Genomic DNA, 23,975 nt, shown 5'->3' on the forward strand with positions numbered 1-23,975 from the left:
GAAGAGGGTGCCTACCCCGTACACATGGGCCTCCCAGGCCAACCCCCAGCGAGCCCTGGCCTCTGCCCAGTCGGCCTCCAGGGTCAGGAAAAAGAGGGACAGCGGGGCTGCAGGAGGCTGCCCCTCGCCTTCAGGCAATTCTCCAACGTTGCAGGACCCTGGCCCGCACTCTGGCTGCACGGAAGGGTTTCCGAGGCTGGTAGGAATGGGGTCATCTGGACCGGAGGTGGGGATGGTGGCGTCTGTGGGCAAAGAACATTTGTCTGAAGCAGTTGTGCAGCCCTCCCCTGCCACTCCTGTTCTCCCCACAGCCAGTAGCCTGTGTGCCAGTCAGAGTCCTCATGGCACCCAGGACACCCGTCTTAAATATGAGACTGGACCTCTCACCTTCCCCTCCCCCATCAAACTCCTCGTGCAGTCGTCTCAGCTCTCATAGACCCCACTCCATCCCACCCCCAGCCACCTGCTTTGTGCATTTGCCTTCCTCACTTGGTGATTCTACTGCAAAGGGTTTTTCTTAAGAAGTCCCAGAATTTGCCCTAGCCGGTTTGGCTCACTGGATAGAGCGTCGGGCTGGGGACTGAAGGGTCCCAGGTTCGATTCCAGTCAAGGGCATGTACCTTGGTTGCAGGCACATCCCCAGTGGGAGGTGTGCAGGAGGCAGCTGATCGATGCTTCTCTCTCATCGATGTTTCTAACTCTCTATCCCTCTCCCTTCCTCTCTGTAAAAAATCAATAAAATACATATTTTTTAAAAAGAAGTCCCAGAATTTTACAACTGGAAGAGGGACGGTGGAAGCCCCCTCTAGTTCAATGCTCCCACCTGAAGGGAAGCTTCAGAAGAACAAGCAGTTTTGTTTGCTTTGCTCACATCTGAATCCCTGAGCCTAACATGGTGCCTGGCACAGAGTTAGCGTTGAATAAATGATATCCCGGACAATACAGGATATACACGGAATAAATGGATACTCTTACTTGCCAGGTGAAGATACTAAGGGTCTGCTGAGAGGCAAAATGATTTGTCCAGGTCACAAATGACAGAGCTGCCACTGGAATCCATATCAGAGCCCCAGCGGAGCCCCTTTCCAGAATTCCAGAGCCTCTTCCTAGTCCCAGTTGCTTATCTCTTGTTCTGCACCTCTGACTCCCTGAGGCTCCCCTGCCCTTTTTCAACTGCTTCCCTATCTCTTCAGGAAAAGCCTCTACACAGACACACAGACACACAGACACACTGTTGTGCATGGGGGCGCCTACACACATATGCAGCAGGAGGAAAGGTGAGACATTCCTGCCCCCACCCAGCACCCTGAGGAGAATACCTTTCCTATCCACTTGCCTCCCTGCTTGCTACACCCCCACCCTCTGCCTCCCCTTGCCTGTGATCCCCATCCTGACTCAATCACAAAGTCATTGGTCTAAGGCTCTTAATATAGATGCCTCTTCAGTTCTAGCTCCATTTTCTAGAAGGTGGCATTGAGAATGGACTCCCTGGGGCTTGAGGCTACCCTTGAACTCCTAGGAAGAAGCAACTGGGGAGATCATAGTGGGATAAAATGCTGAGTGAGTGAGCCCTTCAGGGATTGCTCTGGGGTTCGATAACTCGGGCTCCCAACCTCATCTTGTGCTCCAACACCCTGAGAGAAAGGGAAGTCTAATAAGAGGTGAGGAGTAAGATCTGTATTTCTACTCTCCTGGAGCAATAGATGACTTAGAAAGAGTTAGATCCAAAAATTCTCCCCATGGCCGGGCAGCAAGGGAGGGTGCTGGAAGCGGAACCTCTCCCTTCTCCACCTACCAGGCTCAGCAGAGTTGCAGCTGCAGGCAAGGGTGGAGGGAGAAAGAATGGACTCCCTGGGGCTTGAGGCTACCCTTGAACTCCTAGGAAGAAGCAACTGGGGAGATCATAGTGGGATAAAATGCTGAGTGAGTGAGCCCCTCAGGGATTGCTCTGGGGTTCGATAACTCAGGCTCCCAACCTCATCTTGTGCTCCAACACCTTCCCCACATCTGAGAGAAAGGGAAGTCAATTAAGAGGTGAGGAGTAAGATCTGTATTTCTACTCTCCTGGAGCAATAGATGACTTAGAAAGAGTTAGATCCAAAAATTCTCCCCATGGCCGGGCAGCAAGGGAGGGTGCTGGAAGCGGAACCTCTCCCTTCTCCACCTACCAGGCTCAGCAGAGTTGCAGCTGCAGGCAAGGGTGGAGGGAGAAAGATGGTGGAGAAGGGTGGGGACAGCCTGATGCGGATGGGGAGGTGCACAGGAGGCAGCTGTAAAATGATGGGGGCGGGTCTCCTGACAAACAGACTCCTGCCCCAACTGCCTGGCCTTGCCCAGCTATGCCCAGCACCCATGCCTCAGTGGCACAATCAAGAAGACCCCAGGACCACCCCCGCCCCAGGCTGTGCCAGCTCCTGCTGGGGACTTGCAAAACAGAGCAGTCCTGAGAACAAGGAAAAGGAGTGAGGAGGCAGAAATCGGCTTTGGGAAGAGAGGATGGGAAGACAGAATCAGACAACTGCAGAGGGCGGAGAGGGAGCAGCCAAAAAAGTAAACTTCCACAGCTCACTGCCCTGGTCCCTGTTCCATCGCATTCACCTATGAAACGGGGAAGAGTACCCACTGCATAGGCTGCTACGAGGGTAAATGGCTGATGTGTGCGGAGCTGTTTGGAGTACCTGGAGCATAATAAGCATTCAATATGTGACTGTTGGTGGTGTCATCGTTATTGGCTAATGTCGATCACCAGTCATCCGCTTGTGATTGTTAGTGTGACCATTTCTGGCCTCAAACTAGTTCTCAGTTTAACTAACAAAAGACTGTTGTCCCTCTGCACATCCTAAACTTGCTTAGAAAATCAATGATTATTCAAATGAGTGAACATCAAAACATTCGCACTTTGTAAACCCTGTTTGAAGAACACTGTTTGGATGGACTGACCATTCCTGGACACCTAATGAAGACATAGCTATGAGGCGTTAAAGACACAGCTGGAAAGGACAGCTTGCTGGTGAGGGGTGGGCACCACATGCTCCCTCCCTCACCCTCACGCACATCCTAAACTTGCTTAGAAAATCAACGATTATTCAAATGAGTGAACATCAAGACATTCTCACTTTGTAAACCGTTTGAAGAACACTGTTTGGATGGACTGACCATCCCTGGACACCTAATGAAGACATAGCTATGAGGAGTTAAAGACATGGCTGGAAAGGACAGCTTGCTGATGAGGGGTGGGCACCACATGCTCCCTCCCTCACCCTCATTCCTTGGTCTCCTCAGATGCCCTTGCCCAACCCACTTCTTCTACAAAGTGGATGAGTTTGCCTGGTCTTTCCTTGGCCGCGGTGGGCTCTGCAGCAAGGCAGGGAGACCGTGCCCAGGAGCCCCACCAGCCTGCCACCCGCACGCCTCCTCCTTGCTCACTGTACAGACAAGTGCAGCTCTAGAGGTCTGCTCACCCGAGGGCCACGGGAAACCCCATCTCTCACCTCTGTCCCAAAGCACTATGGCAACTAGAGCAAGTTTCAACATTCCTAAGAAGCCAGAAAAGGAATAAAAACCAGAAAATAGGCAAAGTACAGGCACGGCTCAGGTGTCAAAGGAGGGAGTTCTAAGTAGATGCACTGCTCCCAGGGGGCACGGCATGCCCGGTGTACCCAGCACTGGGCCACGTGGGTGGGGGCAGGTGAAGAAGACCCAGCTACTGCCTAAAGGGTCTACTTGACCTCAGCCCATGTCTCACCTTTCGCGGCTTCCCCAGAGGAGCCCTCAGTTTCCCCCAGAAGCGAGTGACTTCCTAGGATCCCTCTCCTGAGCAGGCCTCCCTTACAAGACGGTCCCACTCTGGCCCTGCGGCCCCTCTTGACCTCAGGGATGAGGGAGGAGATGGGATGTCAATGTGAGTAATTGGTGAGGCTGAGCTCGCTGGGGAGGAGCCCGGAGAGGAGGCCGCTGGATTTATGGAGAAGTCAGGCCTGATTATCCACCAGCTGCCCAGATCAAAGGGCAGGCTCCACTGTGGATGCTGGAACCGGCAGCCTGTTCAATGTCCTGGCCCCATCCCTCTCCCCACCCCCACCTCCAGGGCTATGGAGGATTGATACGTTTTGTGAGAGTGACATTTGAAATATTTAACAACTGGAAATGGTACAGGTGCCAGCGAGGGTGGTCAGGGAGTGGAGGGGAGTGGAGGGGGCTAAGGTCAGTGGGTACTTATCAAATGAAATAAAAGCCTTTCACAGCCTAAGCAACTGTTTCTGTGTGTACTGGCTGAATACAAGCTCTGTCCTAGGTCAGCGGTCGGCAAACTGCGGCTCGCGAGCCACATGCGGCTCTTTGGCCCCTTGAGTGTGGCTCTTCCTAAGCCTTAGGAGTTCCCTAATTAAGTTAATAACAATGTACCTACCTATATAGTTTAAGTTTAAAAAATTTGGCTCTCAAAAGAAATTTCAATCGTTGTACTGTTGATATTTGGCTCTGTTGACTAATGAGTTTGCCGACCACTGTACTAGGTGAAGAGACCTAATGCAAGGCAGCAGAAGCCCTGGGGTCAAAGGTTAACTGCACCTAAGTTAGAGGTCCTAGAGGAGACAAAGAGAGACTCCCTTTGTTCCCTGATTGACACCACTCCCCCCACACACCGCTGGTTCAATAGGCCCCTTGGCCTTCTCTCCGAGGGAACTGTAGCTCTCTTGGTTTTGTCCAAGAGGAATACTCAGGAAGAGGCGGGGTTCCTGTAGCCATCAGTGAGGAGGGGGAAGGAGGGTGGGGCTGGCGAGCTGGGCTGCCTCTGATACTGTCCAGACTCATTAAACCTGCCTGGCAGCGCTGCTGTCACCAATGCTGAGAGACTGCCAGGCAGCATCCTTCCCCTGAGGCCACAGAGCCTGCCCCCAACCTCAAAGCAGATCCTGGGCAGCCTCCTGACCCACATGCCCCGGAGTGCAGTGAGGAGCAGGAGTGAGCCAGAGTTGGGTGTGTTGAGTCTGGAGCTGCAGGAAGCTGGGCGACCAGTGGTTTCCAGAAGCTGAGCTGGTTCCTAGTGTGGGGTGGCTGAGAGGTTTCACAGCTACAGTAAACCCTTTGCAGAGCAAAGCTGGGCCTGGAGGTCCCTCTCCATGGCTCCCTCAGCCTCACCCACCAGAACCTCTCCCCAGCCAGTGTGCCTTCTGTCCTGTGGGTTATGTGCTTTCCTATCACATCTTGGGGCCAGTGTCTGCAGTCTCTCAGAGGAAGGGTCAGGAAGTGTATTTGCAATGAGTGGGGGAAGAAGCAAGGTTAACAGCTACTATTTAATGAGCTTTTACTTTGTGCCCATCCTGATGCCAGGAGCTTACATTATCTAGAAACTCATAATAACAGAATAGGTACTATTATTAAACCCTAGATATCTGAGAACATTTAGGCTCGGGGACACGAAATAACTTGCCCTACGGTCACCCAGCCAGTTAGTAACTGGGATGCAAAGCCAAGGCTCAAGATTCCGGAGCCCCTGGTCTTTCCTCCGCACCAGCAGCTTGTCTGCATGCTTTCTTGAACAAGGATGGCACCTGTCTGCTCAAGATCTTCCCCATGAGAGGCCCAGCCCTGCCCATATCTGACAGCATGTCAGGTCAGATCAGGCAGCAAAGGAGAGAGCCCCAAGTTTGGGGTTGGGATGGGGAGTCAGGCCAGACAGCCTGGAGTGGAGGGTGGGGTTGGCACTGAGGCTGTGGAATTCATGAGGGAGTTCCTGTGTCTGTTTGCCCCTGATAATTTGTCTACATCCTGCTCTGCCTGTGATTGCAAAACTCCCATAGGACCATTACTTAACTCTGTGTGGGACTGGCCCCGGCAACACTTGTTCTCAAACCATTAATATGTACCTCCATGGTGATGATGAAGAGAATGGTGATTATGATTATAATGACAATGAAACAAAAGGGTCCCGGGACACCCATTAGCGGCTAGCCTGTAGCAAGTGCTCAATAAATAACTGTCAAGTTCAAATGAATGGGACACTTACCTAGTGATGTTGCTGCAATGGAGGCAGCGCTCAGGGAAGCAGTTGGGTCTAGTGGGCCTGGGCTTGGGAGCTTTCTCTCCAGGGAGGATGGGGGTGGGGACAGAGTGGTGCCAAAGAACCCTGCAAAGGGAGCACGCGGGGTTTGAGTGCCATCTTACCAGCCTTGGCCTCTGGGCTTTTGGTGAAAAGCCGGTCTTTCCCCAGAACTTGCCCTCAGAGAGCCACCGTCCCAGGAATCATAGCCACATGTCCACCAGGAGCTATGCTCCATGGACCAAACCAAACTCAATAGGGCAAAGAGGGAATCTCCTCCTGGGAGCAGTGGCCCACGTCCCAGGGCCAGGAGAACGCAATGCAGACCTCCCCTTGAGTCAAGGAAGAAAGGGCAGGGCGTGCTGCATAGGCCTCTGGGACAGTGCCTGGCATGCAGAGGTAGTCTGTCAGTGTTCATTGCAATGAAGTAGACACTCACCCGGCGAATCCGAGACTCTGGAGGCAGAGCTTAGGGATGCCGTTGGGCCTGGGGGGCTCACGCCAGAGAAGTTCCGGAGTGGGGACAGAGTAGTGCCAAAGAACCCTGCAAAAGGAGCCCGGGCTGAAGCTTCCTCCTGCCTGCCAGGCAGCCCAGCAGGGGCGCTCTTCAGGGCGGAGTGGGTACTCACCAAACGGTCCCAGGCGCCCAGCAATCTCTGCCAGGCTGGCCCGCAGACTGGGCAGCAGGGGCAGAGTTCGATGCCCGAGCGTGGGGGCTGCGCCTGCTCTCAGTGCCATGTCAAACTTCAGTTCCAGCTCAGTCTGGTGGGGCCTGGGGGCACTGGATGGAGGGGCTGTAGCCATCAGAGCAGTGTCCCAGGTCACCGTACCCATCCTGGGCTGATAGGGAGCCGTAGGTCGGTTGGTGGGCCCAGAGATTAGGGATGTGGATTCGAGAGGCAGGGAGGAGGCCCAGGGTGTAGCACTGCCTTCAGCAGAACCCCACTCTGGGGAGTAGTTCCCCAGGGAGCCCACCAGCAGTTCCCAAAGGGGGTCAGTCCTCAGTCCACTGGCCACCTCTTCCTCCAGCTCCTGGCTCGGTCCAGGGGACAGTGGGTGAGTCTCGGTGACAGAGCTCCCCCAGGCCGCAGCAGGTCCCCGAAGGTGGAATTTGAAGTTAAGTCCCAGATTGAGAGACAGCATAGAGGCCTCGCTCTGAGGGGGTGGGGTCAAAGTAGTGAGAGGGGCGCCTGGGATGGAGGAAGCAGGCTGGGGGCCCACAGGAACAGCGAGGAGGACCCAGCAGAACAGCCCCAGCCCCAGACAGCCATGCCCTGCCATGGCCCCACTTGGTCTCAGGTAGCCTCAGTGGGTGAGGGCCTCCGTTCTTCAGCACCTTTTGAGCACGAAGGTCCTGGAGAAAGGAGAGGCACCATGAGCCCTGGCTGCCTGGGGTGAATGGCCCAGAGAGAGGCTTCCCATCACAGAGAAGCAGGTAGTGGGGGCAGGATGCAAAGGGTTCTGCCCAGCAGAGTGCCAGCTCCTTCCTCCTCTCAGGGCCCAGCACAAATCTCTCCCCCTCAGTTTCCCTGAGGCTCCCTCTCCCTGAACCCCTGCCTCCCCCACCTGCTCAATTTGGGGTGAGACCACAACCAGCTGCTCTCATCCTTGACTGATAGTAGATGGGATGGACTTGACTCCCAGACTCAGATCCCTTCCCATCCTCTCTTCTATCCTCCCTTCCAACCTCAAATATTTATTGAGGCTACTGTTTGGCCAGCACCCTTCTGGTAATACAACTGTGAGCAAGCGAACCCTCACAGATGAGTCTCAACCTAGGCCCACCCCCACAACCTCTTAGGTTGGCCCTGCACCACTCAGACCCGGGAGTACAGGGCCCTGGGAGGGGCAAGGCCGGCTGAGTGATCTGGCAGAGATGGAGAAGGCAGCCAAGCTCCCTGGCCCGGCAGAAGCTCTGTCCCTTCAGCCTTTCCCCTCTTTCCTGGGGCTTGGCCTGCTCCCTTCCCCTTAACCCTCGGAGTATTTGGGGGAGGGGCAGCTTGGCCATCTCTGGTTTCTGGGGAAGATGGCCAGGCAGGCAAGCTGGGCAAGGCGCTGCTGCAGAGGCTCCTACCCCCTCCCCAGACACCCCTCCCTGCATGCACATCTGATGGGGAAGGGGAGGGTGAGCCAGGGACACATGTGCACCCGGCACCCTTACTTCACACACAGCCACACCTAGCACCCATGACACACTCACCCCCTCACCCTTCACACAGCCTTGCACACAAGTGCGCTCACACACACCCTCAGTCCTGCCGAGCACCCTCCCTCCTACATGGGTTCATGTGAGCTCTCAGCCCCCCACCCCCATACACACGCCCCTACCTCACAGACACACACAGAATATACAGTCACACTGAGAGGCACACACCCCTACACACATTCACATACTCCCTACAGACACACATCACACATCATCCCCGCCACACACACCCTGCAGGCGCGTACACACACACACACACACACACACACACACACACACACACACACACACTCCCCCTGCACGGACTGGCCGACCTGCTCCTCTCGCTCCCTCCCGGCGGCGTCTCCTCTGCCAAGTCCCGGAGAAGGGGAGGCCCCGGCCCCGGCGCCCAGCTGGGCGTTCTGGGATGGAGAGGCCTGCGCCGCCAGGATCTGTCAGGGACAAACGATGCTTCTGCCTTTCCCTGGGCCAGCAGTGAGCCACCGGAAGGGAGACAGCCATCTGGAGCCATTCGGTACCCTACACACAAGGGGTCCTGGGAGGGCAGCAGGCCTCCAACAGCAAGCAGACACCCCCTGGGTACAAAGGGGGAGCTCTGGGGAGGGAGGACAGCCGGGGTGGCCCATGGAGGAAGCTGCAGCCACAGAGGAGCCGGTGAGGAGCCACAGAGCAGTCTGCTTCCCCTCTGCTGGGCCCAGAGCGCCCGGAGTCCTCAGGCAGGTGGGGCTGCTGGGAGGAAGGGGGATTAGAGCTCCTGTGGCTGTTAGCTGCTGAGGGAGCCTGGGGACGACCGCTGCTCCTCTCTGATGTTGGGCCCGAGGTCACTGTAGGTCATGAAGCAAGGGAGAGCCAGGACACACTGGAGCCTGCACCAGTCTCTCACTGCCTCTACCTTGACCAGCTGCAGAAGAGCTGGAGCCCTGGTTACAGACATACACACACACACACACACACACACACACACACACCTGGCCCAGGACACACACACACACACACACACACACACCTGGCCCCAGAATGTCACCCCCATGGAAGAAGACCCACTACGTTTATTACGCTGTGAGTAGAAGTGTAATAGGCACCTACTTCTACACCTTTTATCTCGCGAGTCCTCACCACAAGACTGTGTGTGATCCCATTTCACAGATAGGTAAATTAAGGCTCAGAAAATGAACGCATTTGCCCAAGTTTCACAGTTTGCAGAGACTTGAACCCAGTCTCTCGGCTGCTCTCTCCACCACCTGCGGACTTTCAACAGTTGTACTGCTACACGGAGCGCCTCTCCTAGGCACAGGTGGACTGGCGAGTGTCAGTTCATGTGTGTATTATTTCTTTTGTTGTTGTTTTTGTTGTTAGAACTGATTTCTCAAAAGTACTTAGAATTTCAGAAATGTCTGCCAGAGAGAATGGTGAGCTAAGCTTACAACGTGTTTCCAATCAGGGGCAGGAGGAAAACAGGGAAGTCAAAGAAAGTGTGCAGCCTCAGGAATCCGAGAGCCCAGGCAAAGGCTGCCTGGGGGTGAAGATGACTCAAGAGCAGGGTGGTCACTGTGAATACTTCATGGTCCTTGTTATGCTGTCACCGTGAGTGATTTAAGTAGGACTGACTCATTTATGTTGTCTTGAGTCTCTAAATCCCTTCAGGTGTTCCTCCAAAAATGCTAGTGTTTAAAAGTGTAAGGGTGTGTGTGTGTGTGTGTGCGCGTGTGTGACATAAAACACGGGAGGCTCCCGGCACCACAGAAAGCTGTCCCTCAAATCCAGACATCCTACTGTGTGCCAGGAACCATGCTGGATGCTTTCGGAGTCCCCTCACTTATTCCTTATCACAAGCCACACAGAGAGAAAAGTTATTGTCACCATGTTACACCTTTGTATGTGATCCTGACCCCGCCCTAGCTGCTCTCCAAGGCTCTCCAGGGGGTGCTTACAGAGCTACCTAGGACAGGTTCTGTCTCGGGTATAGCGAGCTGGCATAGCGCTTTGCCCGTGGTACAGGCTCAGTGAATATTAGATGCCTGCATAACAAACAAATGAATGATTCTGGGGACCAAATGAGCACTGGGTTTCATGTTAGAAAGGCATCCAATTTGACTTTGGGTGCAAAATACAGAATATGTACTATAGAAGTATACACTTGAAATCTACATGGTTTTATTAACCAATGTCACCCCAATACATTTAATAAAAAAATTTTTAAATAAAAAAGGAATCCAGGACTCAGTTTTTTATCACAGAATCCCCCCAACTGATATAAGATAAAATCAGACCACCACTGAGGCCCTCTCCAGGGGATGTCAAGTGAAGCCTGAGACTTATTGTGGGTCCTTAGGCAAAACATTGCAAAGGGCATCCCCTCACAGTTCACCATAGCATCTGGTCCTTTAGGGGCTGCCTGGAGGCTGCATACTGGGAGCCAGCCCCTGGCTTTCTCTCATATACTGAATAAAAATGATCTCGCTAGAGACATTTTCCTTGAATCCTCCTCACAGAAAGGCTCATTTCCTGCTAGTCGTGTTCACTTAATGACTTCTAAATGGAAAGACAGACATAAACAAACCCCACTACATTAAAATAGCAATCCTCCATGACCAACTAGGGTTATTCCCAGGAATTATATTTAAAAAAATATATTGAAAAGGAGAATGAGGGCTCTGGGTTAAGATGGCAGTTGAATGAATACTTCTAATTTCACTCCCTCCCCAAACCCCACTAAAATGTCAATAAAGAGAATTTTAAATCAAGAGATAAACCTACAAGGATGGAGCAAACAGGAAAAAAAAGACAACAGCCACGAAAGTTTTGCAGGAGGTTGGCAGACACCCATGAGGTTACTGACTTATCAGCCCTGAAGAAACAGACGTGTCAGCTGGTAGTGGAGGGAATCGAGAGCCAACCTGACTTACAGTCCAAGGTTCTCAGAAGGCACAGAACTTGGCAATCCAAGGTACCTCTGGAACTGTGGGAGAGGTGGCTAATACAAGGACCCCCACTAAAATGTCAATAAAGAGAATTTTAAACCTACAAGGATGGAGCAAACAGGAAAAAAAAGACAACAGCCACGAAAGTTTTGCAGGAGGTTGGCAGACACCCACGCGGTTACTGACTTATCAGCCCTGAAGAAACAGACGTGTCAGCTGGTAGTGGAGGGAATCGAGAGCCAACCTGACTTACAGTCCAAGGTTCTCAGAAGGCACAGAACTTGGCAATCCAAGGTACCTCTGGAACTGTGGGAGAGGTGGCTAATACAAGGACCAACAAGTGAAGGAGTTAGAACTCCAAGTCACTGGGGAACAGCCCCTCCTCTGTCCCAGCGAGGCTGGGGGATTTACTCTGAAGAAGGTAAAATGGAGGGTATTGGGTTGGAGAAGCTTCAAGTACGGTTATGAACGGAGATAGTATGCTGAACAACGTGAAAGCAAGAGGATCACATGTCATGTGAGATGCTGAGTGCAGAGACCCGATTCTTCTCCCACCATTGGTTGTAGGTTCAATCCCCAAAGCACTGGGAGCAGGACCTTTGGCATCTAGGCAGGAGACTGGAAGACTCTACTCTGGGGTATGTCACTAGTCCAAAAGGAAAGACCTAAAGATACTGACATAGGCGTTTTCCCAGCTCAATCGCCCAACAGTGGCAACCCCAACCTATGAGCTAGTCTTTGACTAGCTTCCCTCCCACCCCTACAACCTTATTCATGGCCAAAGATCACCAGATGTCCAGGAAATTTTCTAATGCAGAAGAGAGAGACAAAACAAACAACCAGAAAAGTAACTTGGAGGAAACAAGTTATACAGAGAAAAGAAAGTGTCCAAAAGACCACCGTTAATAGCCTTAGAGAGACAAGGGAAGATATACTACCCATGAAATAACAACAATTTGCTATACAAAGGAATATCCAGAGAATAGCAACAGCAACAATTATGTCTTGAAAAATAAAATCACAACAGCAGAGGCAATAACACCTGCAGAAAGATAGGAAGATAAGGCTGATTAAATCTCCCTAGAAAGTAAAGCATACATACTAAGAGATAGAACATATAGGACAGAAAAGATAAGAGCCTTAGAGGACCATGCTAGGAGTTCAACATCAAAATAATAGAAGTGTTAGCCATAGTCGGTGGACTGAAGGGTCTGGGTTTGATTTCGGTCAAGGACACATACCTGGTTGCAGGTTCAATCCCCAGCCTCAGCCAGCTCTCTCTGTTTCCCCCACCCCTTCCACTCTTTCTAAAATTCAATGGAAAAATATCCTCAAGTGATGAATAAGAAAAACAAAACAAAACAAAACAAAACAAAGAAGTGACATTTGTGGACCAAAAACTCAGAGCCACTGTTCTAGACTTGCCTACATTAACTCCAGTAATCATTATTATTATAGAAGTTTCAGAAAGAAAAAAAAACAGAGGAAAATGGAAGGGAGAAAATCACCAATGAACTTATGTGAGGACATTTTCCAGAACAGAAGGACATGAGTTGCCAGATCATAAGGGTGGGTTCACCAAGACCCAAGATCGTGGATGAAAATAAACCCACACCGAGGCAACACTAGTAGTTAAAAGCAATGCTTTCAAAATGCTGAAAAATAATTACTTTCAATCTCGAGTTTCTATCCAGTCAAGCTATCAAGTAAAATGATAGAGTATATACATTTTCAGACCTGTAAGATTTCAGAAAGCTTACCTCCCATGCACAGTTTCTGGAAAAGGTACTAGAGAAAGTGCTCTACCGAAACCAGAAAGTAAATCAAGAAAGAACACGTGGGACACAGGAGACCCACCACAGGCAGAGGCGACGAGAGCTCCGTGGAAGGTGGGGAAGGGGACCCCAGGATGTTAGCTGTACTCCACAGGCACCAGTTCAGATGGGAGCAGTGCAGCTGATCAGGAGATGTTGATGGCAGGGGACCAGCTTTGGAATCTCAGGGCAGAATATTTGGGTGAGCCTGCTCCAATTCTTCCTTGTACTTGCCTTGTTTTGACCAAGTGCACTGAGGTTACTGTTCTCCCCTCCGGCCCTGCTGCCTGCTCAGGAAATGTTCCATGTTGACCTGCCCCTGAGAGAAGGAGATAGGAGTGCGCTCAGAAGCAGAGAGCACAAAGCAGCCCACTGCCCCTGACAATATTCCATCCAGCTGTCCAAGGTCTGGTTGATACTACAGCCCTTGCTTCAGTGAGGTCTGTGTTTCCAGGACTCCCTCATGACCTTGCCCACGATGGGCCCAGTAAAGGTCCTTGTAAACTCTCAGAAAAGCCGAAGCCACATCAAGATCCAGAGGCTCTGTGGCATCTCTTCTCCCGAAGTCTTCACCTAGCATGAGCTTGTCCTTTCCTTTCAGTTAGGACTATGCTTGCTTCTCAGCATTATTTGCGAATATACACATATGTGGTGAAATTATTAACAAAAGCAAGAGGAAGATTTACCTGAAAGTCAAGAGACTCCTTCCCTGGGGTGGAGCAGGCAACAGGGAAGTGGATATGACTGGGGGAGGGGAACTCAGGGATTCTAAGATAGTGGTCATGTCCTATTTCTTACCCTATGTGGTAGATATATGGGTGTTCATTTTATTATTTGTTTTAAAATAATATATACTTTTTTGCATGTACTTTTAGATACTCTTCTGAATGACAATATATTTTTTTCAATATCAATTTAGATGCATTCAATAATATATCAATAGGCCAACTAAGAAAACTATTATTACCTGGCCTATGAACCAGGAGGTCATGGTTCAATTTATACTTTTTTCCTTTTTTTGCATGTACTTTTAGATACTCTTCTGAATGACGATATATTTTTTCAATATCAATTTAGATGCATTAAATAATATATCAATAGGCCAACTAAGAAAACTATCATTACCTGGCCTATGAACCAGGAGGTCATGGTTCAATTTCTGGTCAGGGCACATGCCCAAGTTGCAGGCTCAATCCCCAGTGTGGGGCATGCAGGAGGCAGCTGATCAATGATTCTCTCTCATCATTGATGTTTCTATCTCTCTATCCCTCTTCCTTCCTCTCTGAAATCAATAAAAATATTTAAAAGAAAACTATAATCATAATGGAAGGATATCTCTTAAATTGATAAAAATTCTATTTCAAAAGAATAGCTAACCCTATACTTAACAGTGAAAATTTTAAAATTCCTTAAAATTAAAAATGGAGATCTTGCTATTAATACTGACATTTAACTTTGACTTGCAAATTGTTACCATTGCAAAAAGATGAGAAGAAAAAGGAAAAGGAAGATGAAGAGAAATAGAGAAAGGAGGAAGAGGAGAAGTAAAAATAAATGTAAAATATTGGAAAAGAGTAAGGAGAAGCCAAAATATCATTACATTGTGAAACATTTGGAAAACATTAGGAAAAAATGTAATTAAATTAAAGCAAAATATTCCCATCAATAGCTTTTCTACATAAGGATTGGAAGAAAAATCACATTTTATGTAGGCAAAATACTTTAAAGAGAGAAACTTTCTACAAAATGAAAAGAACCTATGTGAAGAAAACTACAAAACTTGACTGAGAGATATAAAAGAGGCCTCAATAAATCCTTTCATAATGTGTATGTACATCAAATCATCACATTATACAGTTTAACTATATTATAATTTTGTCAACTATACACCAATAAAGCTTAAGAAAAGGAAAAGACCTGGATAAATGTTTTTGGATCAACCTCTCAACATTTTATAAGGTCATTCAATTCTTGATTTATATGCTGAGTACTATTCCAATTAAAATAAAATATCAATGAGATTTTAAAAATTTGAAATAATTATTCTAACGCTCACCTGTAAGACTAACTGGCAAAATTCTGAAGAACCTTTGGGAAAAGAAGAGTGGCCAATAGGATGTATGGCAAAAACTTGCTCCCCTGGGTAATATGCATTCATTTACATAAATATTTAGTTAATTACAAAGTTGCAATGATTTAAAAATCATTTACATAAATATTAAACTATGTTACAGAGCTACAATAGTTTTTTACAAAACTGTGATTCTGGCACAAGAATCAATAGGAAGGTCAAAGCAGCGGGAAGAAGCACTAACCAAATTGTTGCCCCATTTGTTTCTTTGCTCTTCACAGCAGAAATCCTCCAGAGTTGTCTGCGCCATCATCTCTACTTTCTTACCTCCTGTCCAGCTTCCGAAACAACTCTTGTCAAGTTACCATGGCCTTTAGATGGCCAAGTCCAATGGACCATAATCTTCTTCCTTGACCTTCCTGAAACAGTAGACCCATCGGTCACTTCTCCTTGCACACTCATTCTTCTTGATTCTGGAGACACTGCACCTACCCAGCTCTTCTCCTTTGCCCCTCTGCCTCCTCCACATCCAGTCTTCCTTGCCTAGGTGACCTCACTTGGTAATACGGCTTTAAGTACCTACTCTGACCTCTAAGTTCCAGACTGATATTGTTCAACCACCTCCCTGACACCTCTACTTAGCTAAGAGATGCTGCAAACTTTTCACGTCCAAAATAGAATTCTTTTCCCAACCATTCTACACACACACACACACACACACAAAACCGTTACCGAAAGATCTTTTTCCTCAGCCTCCCATTCTTTCCTACTTTATTTAATAGTTCTTCCTTTCTCCACTCCGTTGACTGGCTGAGAATAGAGCTGCCGTGCCTCATTCCTCTCTTGCTCTTACCCTTACATCTAATTCATCAGCAAATCCAAAACCCTTCTCACATCAATGCCCCTCACCTCTCCATCACCAACAACATCTCACCTAGATTACTGCTTCCTCTCCCCAGCTTCCAGCCACCACTGTGAGAATAGAGCTGCCGTGCCTCATTCCTCTCTTGCTCTTACCCTTACATCTAATTCATCAGCAAATCCAAAACCCTTCTCACATCAATGCCCCTCACCTCTCCATCACCAACAACATCTCACCTAGATTACTGCTTCCTCTCCCCAGCCTCCAGCAACTACTGATCCTTTTACTGTCTCCATAGTTTTGTCTTTTCCAGAATGCCATTTGATTGGAATCATACACTATGTACCTCTTCAAATTGGCTTCTTTCGCTTAAGATCTAACAGATGTTCAAGAGGAAATTGCTGTTGTTGCATTGATTTTGATATTTGTACATAAACACTGACTTTTTTTAGCATTATTTTGTATTTGTTGTACTTTAATACCTGTACAGTTCCAGGAATAAAAATCTGGAAATCTTAAGAGAGAGAGAGAGCGCCCTATTCTGGAGATCGAGCCCACAACCTAGGCATGTGTCCTGACCAGGAATCGAACCATGACCTCCTGGTTCATAGGTCAACACTCAACTACGACCCACACTGGCTGAGCTAAAATTTTAATTTTTTAATTGATACAAATTTATATTTTTGTTAACCCTCACCTGAGGATATTTTTTCATTGATTTTTAGAGAGAGTGGACTGGAGGGGGAGAGCCAGAGAGAGAGAAACCTCGATGTGAAAGGGACACATGGATTATTTGCCTCCTGCACACTGTGGATCAAGCCTGCAACCAAGGTACTTGCCCTTGACCAGAATCAAACCCAGGATCCTTCAGTCCATGGGCCGATGCTCTATCCACTGAGCCAAACAGGCTAGGGCAAATTTTTATTTTTTTAATTTTTTTTATTTTGTTGTTCTACTTATTTATGCATTCATTGGTTGCTTCCTGTATGTGCCCTGACCAGGATCGAACCTGCAAACTTGGTATATCAGGACGATGCTCTAACCAACTGAGTTACCCCACCAGGGCTATGAATTACTTTTTAATCAATACAACACACATCACCCAGGTGGGTGTATCAACACATTGAACCCATCCACCATCCAAGAATCCTGTTCTCTTCCTGGATCCCATGCTAGGATCCCCCTCACCTCCTCCCAGTGGCCTGGCTAACATATTCCCTGCAGTCACTTCCCTGTCTAGCCTTCCAGGGCTCAAGTGTTCTCTCACTTCCAGGGGATCCTGGTTCTCACACCCCCTCCATTCATGCTAAGAGGTTTTCTGCCCCTTCTCCCGGGACAGGGGGTGCACATTCCAGGGTACTCCTAGGAGGGGACAGTGGACCAGGAGCAGCATGGGGCTTGCATTCGCCATTTGAGAGTGGCGTTTGGTTTGGTCCTGAGAGGCAGAGGGAGGGGGATGACAGGGAGAAGGGCCACAGCAGAATCAGCAAAAAAGACACCACAGGGAGAGCTCCTGAGCCCAGCTCTGTGGGGCTATCCCCTCCCAGGAGGTCAGAACACCTTCCCAGCACCCAGAAGGCCAGTGCCTGCAGGTGACTGCCTGCTCTCTCCAAGAAAAGAAAAGAAAAGTGGGGCGAGTGAGAAGCAGAGCGGTGAGGAGAAGGAGGCTTGAGGAACAGAGATGGGAACCCAGGAGCCCTACCTGCTCTGGTCTCCCCCGCTCCCCTCCTGTGGCTGGCTCTTTGGTTGGGGGGCGGTGGATGTGGAGCTGGCAGAGGGTCCCTCCAGTGAGTCCCTTGCGTTTCATCTCTTTGTGTCTTTAGTTCTTGGGGATTAGGGGTGGATAGAGCAAGGGTCAGGGAGGTCTGCTGCACGCTTTACTCTGTAATTTAAAAAAACAAAGCAATGCTTTAATCGTTTGACAAGGACAGCTGTTCCAAATGTGTATTTCATGGATCTCCATCTCCTCGTTTCTGCAGCCCTTAGACTTAACTCACCCTTACTGTTTTCCAGTGTGTCAGACTCCTCATTTGCAAAGTGGGGGTGATAATAGTGCTTCCTTCACAGAGTCACCAGGAACACTAAATGAATTAGTATATATGAAGTGTTTTGAACACATAGAAATGGCACAAAATACTACGGACATGTTCGCTATTACATTACTACTAGAGGCCCAGTGCACGAAATTCGTGCACTTGGGGGGAGTCCCTCAGCCCAGCCTGCGCCCTCTCACAGTCCAGGAGCCCTGCGATCGATGGCCCCAAAGAGGTAGGCCCTGCCCACCCACCACAGTGCTGCCCTCTTTGGGGCCTCCCTCTTTGGGGCGATTTCGGAGCCCCGCCCTCCCCACCACACACCCGCTTGATTGCCCCGCCTGCCAGTGGCCTGGGCCTCCCTCTGCGGGGCAATCATGGGGCAATGGTGGGGGGACCCCCCGACCAATTGCATTGCACCCATCTTGGCTGGCCTGGCACCAGTGGGTGTCATAGCTTGGTCGTCCAGACAGTCTTCTGCTGTTCGGCGTTTGGTCGATTTGCATATTACACTTTTATTATTATAGATGGTGTCATGGTTCCAGGAGTGACAAATAAAGCCACTGGGGGGAATGGAGGAGAAGTTTGGGGACAGTGAGTAGAAGAGATTGGTGGGGATGGGGGTACCAGGAGAGGGGCCCCCCCGAAATTGCATTGCACCCGTCTTGGCTGGCCTGGCGCCAGTGGGTGTCATAGCTTGGTCACCCGGACAGTCGTTCTGCTGTTCGGCGTTTGGTCGATTTGCATGTTACACTTTTATTATTATAGATGGTGCCATGGTTCCAGGAGTGACAAATAAACCCACTGGGGGGAATGGAGGAGAAGTTTGGGGACAGTGAGTAGAAGAGATTGGTGGGGATGGGGGTACCAGGAGAGGGTGGGGACAAGGAAGAGATGAAAGTGGCTGGGAGAGGATTCCTACCAGGAATGGCCTACAAGGTGCGCTCTAGCCAGCAGGTAAAGGGACCGAGATTGTGGCTGGCAGGAGCTGTGATGCCATCTGCAAAGTTGATCTGTTTAAGTTTTATAGGGCAGAGTAGGCCCCAGGGGAAAGTGTCCTGGTTCTCACATCCCCGTGAAAAAGCACAGTCCCTTCCTAGAGCAGAGGTCCCCTCATCCGCCCCTCCCATCCTGCTGCCGCCCACGGACCACCCAGGCACGGAATTGGGGGTGGGATGGGTGATAGGTCAGTGGCTGCGCTGGGGGCTCCTACACAAACTGGAGTAGGAGCAAACCTCAGCTGGGGTTTGCCTTTTGACAGCCTGAAGCCTTCTCACAAGTGCCTGAGGAACTCAGCTGTTTCCACAGCAGGGGAATGGAGACCTGCTGCCCTGAGATGCTTCTGCCTCTGACCCCACCCCGTGGTAATGCCCCATCCTTCAGGTGCTTGGAGGACAGAGAGGAGCAGCTGAGAGGCCTGCAGGGCTGGGGGAGGACGACAACAGAGTTACCAGGGCATCATCCACGGGAGGCCTGGTCAGGCTGGCGGTGGTGGAAGGCACGCCCCTCTCCTTCTAAGCCAACAGCCCAACACAGGGGGGGCTCCCCAGCTCACCTGTGCAGGCCTCCCGCCTCCCCTGCCAAGGGCTGGGAGGAATCTCGCAGCAATCTCTAGTCCTCATCTCAGCCCTCCTCCCGCGTCCTGATACCTGAGGCCTCCGTTATGTAAATGTCAGAATTACTAAATGGCAAAGTTGATGCTGGGGACAGGCAACCACCTCACCTACCAGAGGGCCTGGGCTGCACAGGAAATGAGGGAGGGGACGTGCTCCGTGCCCGGGGCTGCTGGTGAGAAGAGAGGAACCCTTCTGGATGCCTTCCGGTCCTTTCTCTCCCCCTCACCCACCCCCTCTCCTGGGCTTGAGTGGGAAGTGTGATATCTCGCCTGCCAGTTGTGGGTACAAGCAGCTTATGTTGACAGGCGTCCTACTCCCACCACAGGTGTAGCCCCTGATCGGGTTGCCTGTGGGAGGGGGGCTGTAGGAACCCCTTTTTAAAACCTATCCAGGAAGAAGGGCCGGGGTGAGGGGGGCTAACTGGAAATACTAGAGCCTCTGCTACTGGAGCAGATTACTTAAAACACCTGTTTCACAAGGTGAACTAAGCCGTTCATCGAACTCATCCCTAATTCCAAAATCCTAACACTGAGTCTGAGTCCGTGTGACTTGGGAGGCCTGTGTTCCGGTCCTGTCCTGGGCAGGGCTGTGAAGAAGGCCCTGCCCCTTCTCTCAGGGCTGGGCCGCTGCTGATAGGAAGGTGAAGTCATGTCTGCGTGGGCTGGGCAGGAAGGGCCTGCAGGGTGGGGACCTCCGGAGCTTCAGGGGGAGCTTGGGCGGCGTTAGGGGACCCAGAGGCGATGTTGAGAAGCGGAGATGCGGAGAGACTGCTTCATCTGGGCACCCTGGGCAAGGCTGTGCACTTCCCTGGGGGACCAGGCTCTGCCAACGGAAGGAAAGTGGGTGCTGCTCCTGCCCCAGCCCTCACAGTCAGTGTCTGGGGTGGCTTGGGTGACATATGGTGAGAGCTCAAAAAATACTGACTCGTTGAATGAACACAGGGGAGAAGGGGATGGAGGTGGATCTCTAGACCCACAGCGCCCCCCTGGCCTTGTCCCCGGGGCTGAATGAACCTGGTAAAAGGCTGGTTCGGAGAAGGGAGCCCCGGAAAGGGGGTGAGGGCAGACCCTAGAGCAGGGTTTCTTGATCCTTGGAGGTGGATCCCCCTTCTGAGAATCTGGTGGAAGTTCGGCTCCCTCTGCCCAGACAAGGGCACGGACACACAATCTTGCATCCACACGGCAGGCGGTCATCGAGCCCCCAGAGGCCATCCCTGAGCCCCAGCCCACGAAGTTCTCTCTCCTTCGGTCCCGACACTGCCCAGGTACCTATCCTCTGTGCCCCAGGCCTCGGGGAGCTTACAGGCCAGACCCAGAGGTAAACCCAAAGGACTCACAGCCAAAGCTGAGGTGCCTGTGTGGCTTCCAGGAGGGAGAGGTTCGTTTCCAGGCTGAGTCAGCCTTGGAGTCACGGCGCGTCCCCGGGCTCTGGAGCCAGCCGGGCTCTTCATCCTTACCTCCTAGGTGGGATTCCGGCCCACCTCCTAGGGATGGTGTGCGATGTCCATGGGTATAAACACGCCACAGATTCTCCCTCTAGCTACGGAGGGGAGCATCCTAGCGAGGTGCGAGAGGGTGAATAATAACCTCCAGAAAAGTCCACGTCCCACTCTCCAGACCCTGTGCATGTGACCTCATCCGGCAAAAGGGACATTGCAGATGTGACAACGTTTGGGTGTTGAGGTGGGGGGCGGGGGGGAGATGACTGTGGATTACCCGGGTGGACCCAATGTAATCACAACAGTCCTTGTTAGAGGGAGGCAGGAGGGTCAGAATCACAACAGATGGGAAAATGGAAGCCGAGGTCAGAAAGACAGGGGGATCTGAAGATGGAGGAAGGGGCCACGAGCCAAAGAACTCGGGCGCCTCTAGGAGCTGGGAAAAGCACGATAAAGGATTCTCCTCTGGAGCCTACAGAAGGGGCAATGCCTGGAGGGCCTCCAGAACTGCGAGATGGTAAATCTGCATTGTTTCCAGCTTCTACGTTTGTGGTAATTTGTTACAGCAGCAACAGGAAACTAATACGTTAGGCCTTGCCAGAGGAGGCCAGCGCCTGCTGGGGTGAAGCTGTGGTGCAGGAGGGAGGTGAGAGGGGAATTTTTGCAACTAGGCCAGGCAAAGAGTACGCCTGTGAACAGAGGCCAGCGTGGGGTGTTCAGCCTGTGACCTCACCCTTGGCCAGCTACAGCTGTCCCGGCATCCGGACGCCTGTCAGCCCGGAGTGACATGCCTCACTGGGCCAGAAAGGGATCCCTGCGCAGCCAGGCCCCAGGCAAGGGTGGGTGTGTGGCAAAGAAGGCTGGTGCCAGGGGAGGGAGCCCAGTTACCCCAGGGCTGCAGAGGTACAGGAATGGAGGGAGGAGGCCAGCGGGGGTTGGCAAGGTGCCACCTCTATCCTGGTGGGCGGGAAGCATTCCCTTCCTCTCTTCCTTTTCCCTCTCCAACCCTGGGCGCTGCCGGGGAGAGTGGGAAGAGGAGGTATTTTGGGGCCACAGAGTGAGTGATGGGGTCACTATCTCCTCTCCGTGACTGCGTGGCTGGGTGGCCTTGGGCAAATCACTTTGCATCTCTGAGCCTGTCTTCTCCTCTGGAAATGAGGGTGATGACGGTCCCCACATATTCCTATAATACACACGGGCACACATGTTTATAATGCGTCTCCTGTTGGTGTGGTTCCTCTGGAGAACCCACACCAGGAGAGGGAGGCAGGAGTTCCGTGTTGGTTGTGCCCAGCATGAGGTCCTGGCGGGGATGTGGAGGAAGCCAGGCGATGCGATCGCGAGGGAGTGCGAGCAGATTAGATCTTTGAACTGAATTTGAAGCCTCCAAAGCTCTGTCCCTTGACCCAGTTGAGCCGGCTTTCTCCTCACACAACTCTCCAACCCTGGGCGCTGCCGGGGAGAGTGGGAAGAGGAGGTATTTTGGGGCCACAGAGTGAGTGATGGGGTCACTATCTCCTCTCCGTGACCGCGTGGCTGGGCGGCCTTGGGCAAATCACTTTGCATCTCTGAGCCTGTTTTCTCCTCTGGAAATGAGGGTGATGACTGTCCCCACACATTCCTATAATACACGCGGGCACACATGTTTATAATGCGTCTCCTGTTGGTGTTGTTCCTCTGGAGAACCCACACTAGGAGCGGGAGGCAGGAGTTCCGTGTTGGTTGGGCCCAGCATGAGATCCCGGCGGGGATGTGGAGGAAGCCAGGCGATGCGATCGCGAGGGAGTGCGAGCAGATTAGATCTTTGAACTGAATTTGAAGCCTCCAAAGCTCTGTCCCTTGACCCAGTTGAGCCGGCTTTCTCCTCACACAACGGCTGAAATGGAATCCTTTCCTGCTGCTCCCCGACCAGGGCTGCAGCCGCGTCCTTCCTGGAGGGCGCTCCTGTCCTGGGTTTCTCTAGGGCTCACAGAACCTCCAGAATTCCTAAGTTTACTCCCCTCCAACTCAGTGGTCCTCCGACAGAGGGAAGCCCCACGGTGCGGCGGGGGGGTGGGGGGGGGTTGAGGAGACAGGAGAGCTGGACTGGAAAAGGGAGGTTCAGTTTTTCTCTCTCTTGATCCGTGGCTGCAGCTCCCAGGCTCCCAATAGGCCTCGCCCTCTGCCCCTCGGAGGCTCGGAGGACGTGTAGGCAGGCCCAGCGCCCTCGCAGGGCCCACCTCTTAGCAGCTGTGCCGCTCTGTGCCTCACGTTCCACCACAATATAGGGATACATGCTGCTGCAGGGCCTCTGAGGCTTCCCCGCATGCACCTGCCAGCGACGGGTGCTCCGTAATCCACGACAGCAGGAAGCAGGTCTTCCAGACTCCTCTCCCCACCCCAGCCCGCCTCCCTCCGCTCTGAGATTAGACTAGTTTACCTCCAAACCTCCCCTGTCTTCAGAAGCCATATTTTACTACGAACGCCAGCAACCAGGGAATAGTTGCCAAGGGCAGGCTTCCAGAAAGGCTGTCTGTTGCCTAGGAAACTGCCCCACACCCGTTCCCTGGGGCCCCACGGGTCCTTGGGTCCTGGCACCACCTACTGGATTCGGGGTCACGCTGCTCCTAAAGCACCCAGACCTGGAAGTCCCGTGTCCTGGAGCAGGGAACACCCTATAGGGCCCCTGCCGGTCCTCCCCCAACATCTCCATCATCACAGATCCTTCCTATTCTTTGTCCCAAGGTTTTCCCAGAGACCAGAGGCATAGAAAGGAATTGGAAGCACCACGGACCACAGGGAGGTGGGAGGCACGTCCTTCCCCAGAGAACCAAGGACAGAGGAGCAGGACTCCCGGGAGTGTGGGGTCAGAAGAAATCCCTTCCCCTTCATTGATTTCCTGAAGCTCGGAGTCCGCAGTGCAGACACACATTCCGTTCCCCACCAGCCCGCCTTCCACAGGGAGGGAGCAGTGGGGAGGCAAAGGTTAAAGTTG

General features: G+C 51.6%; 1 protein-coding gene across 1 annotated transcript in view; it reads right to left on the reverse strand.

The window, feature by feature from the left end:
- PRRT4 (proline-rich transmembrane protein 4) overlaps positions 1–8,639 on the reverse strand; it is a 10,754-nt gene extending 2,115 nt beyond the window's left edge. Inside the window, exons 1-5 of the mRNA XM_005868961.2 lie at positions 8,561–8,639; positions 6,670–7,394; positions 6,480–6,584; positions 6,008–6,127; positions 1–242 (exon numbers count right to left, since the gene is read on the reverse strand). Of these exons, the coding sequence (XP_005869023.1) occupies positions 1–242; positions 6,008–6,127; positions 6,480–6,584; positions 6,670–7,321 (1,119 nt within the window). The 5' untranslated portion in view covers positions 7,322–7,394; positions 8,561–8,639. The remainder of the gene's footprint in view (positions 243–6,007; positions 6,128–6,479; positions 6,585–6,669; positions 7,395–8,560) is intronic.
- Between the last annotated feature and the right edge of the window lie 15,336 nt (positions 8,640–23,975).

The sequence above is a fragment of the Myotis brandtii genome, unplaced genomic scaffold (assembly GCF_000412655.1).
Source record: "Myotis brandtii unplaced genomic scaffold, ASM41265v1 scaffold280, whole genome shotgun sequence".
In the NCBI taxonomy this organism is placed as follows: Eukaryota; Metazoa; Chordata; class Mammalia; order Chiroptera; family Vespertilionidae; genus Myotis; species Myotis brandtii.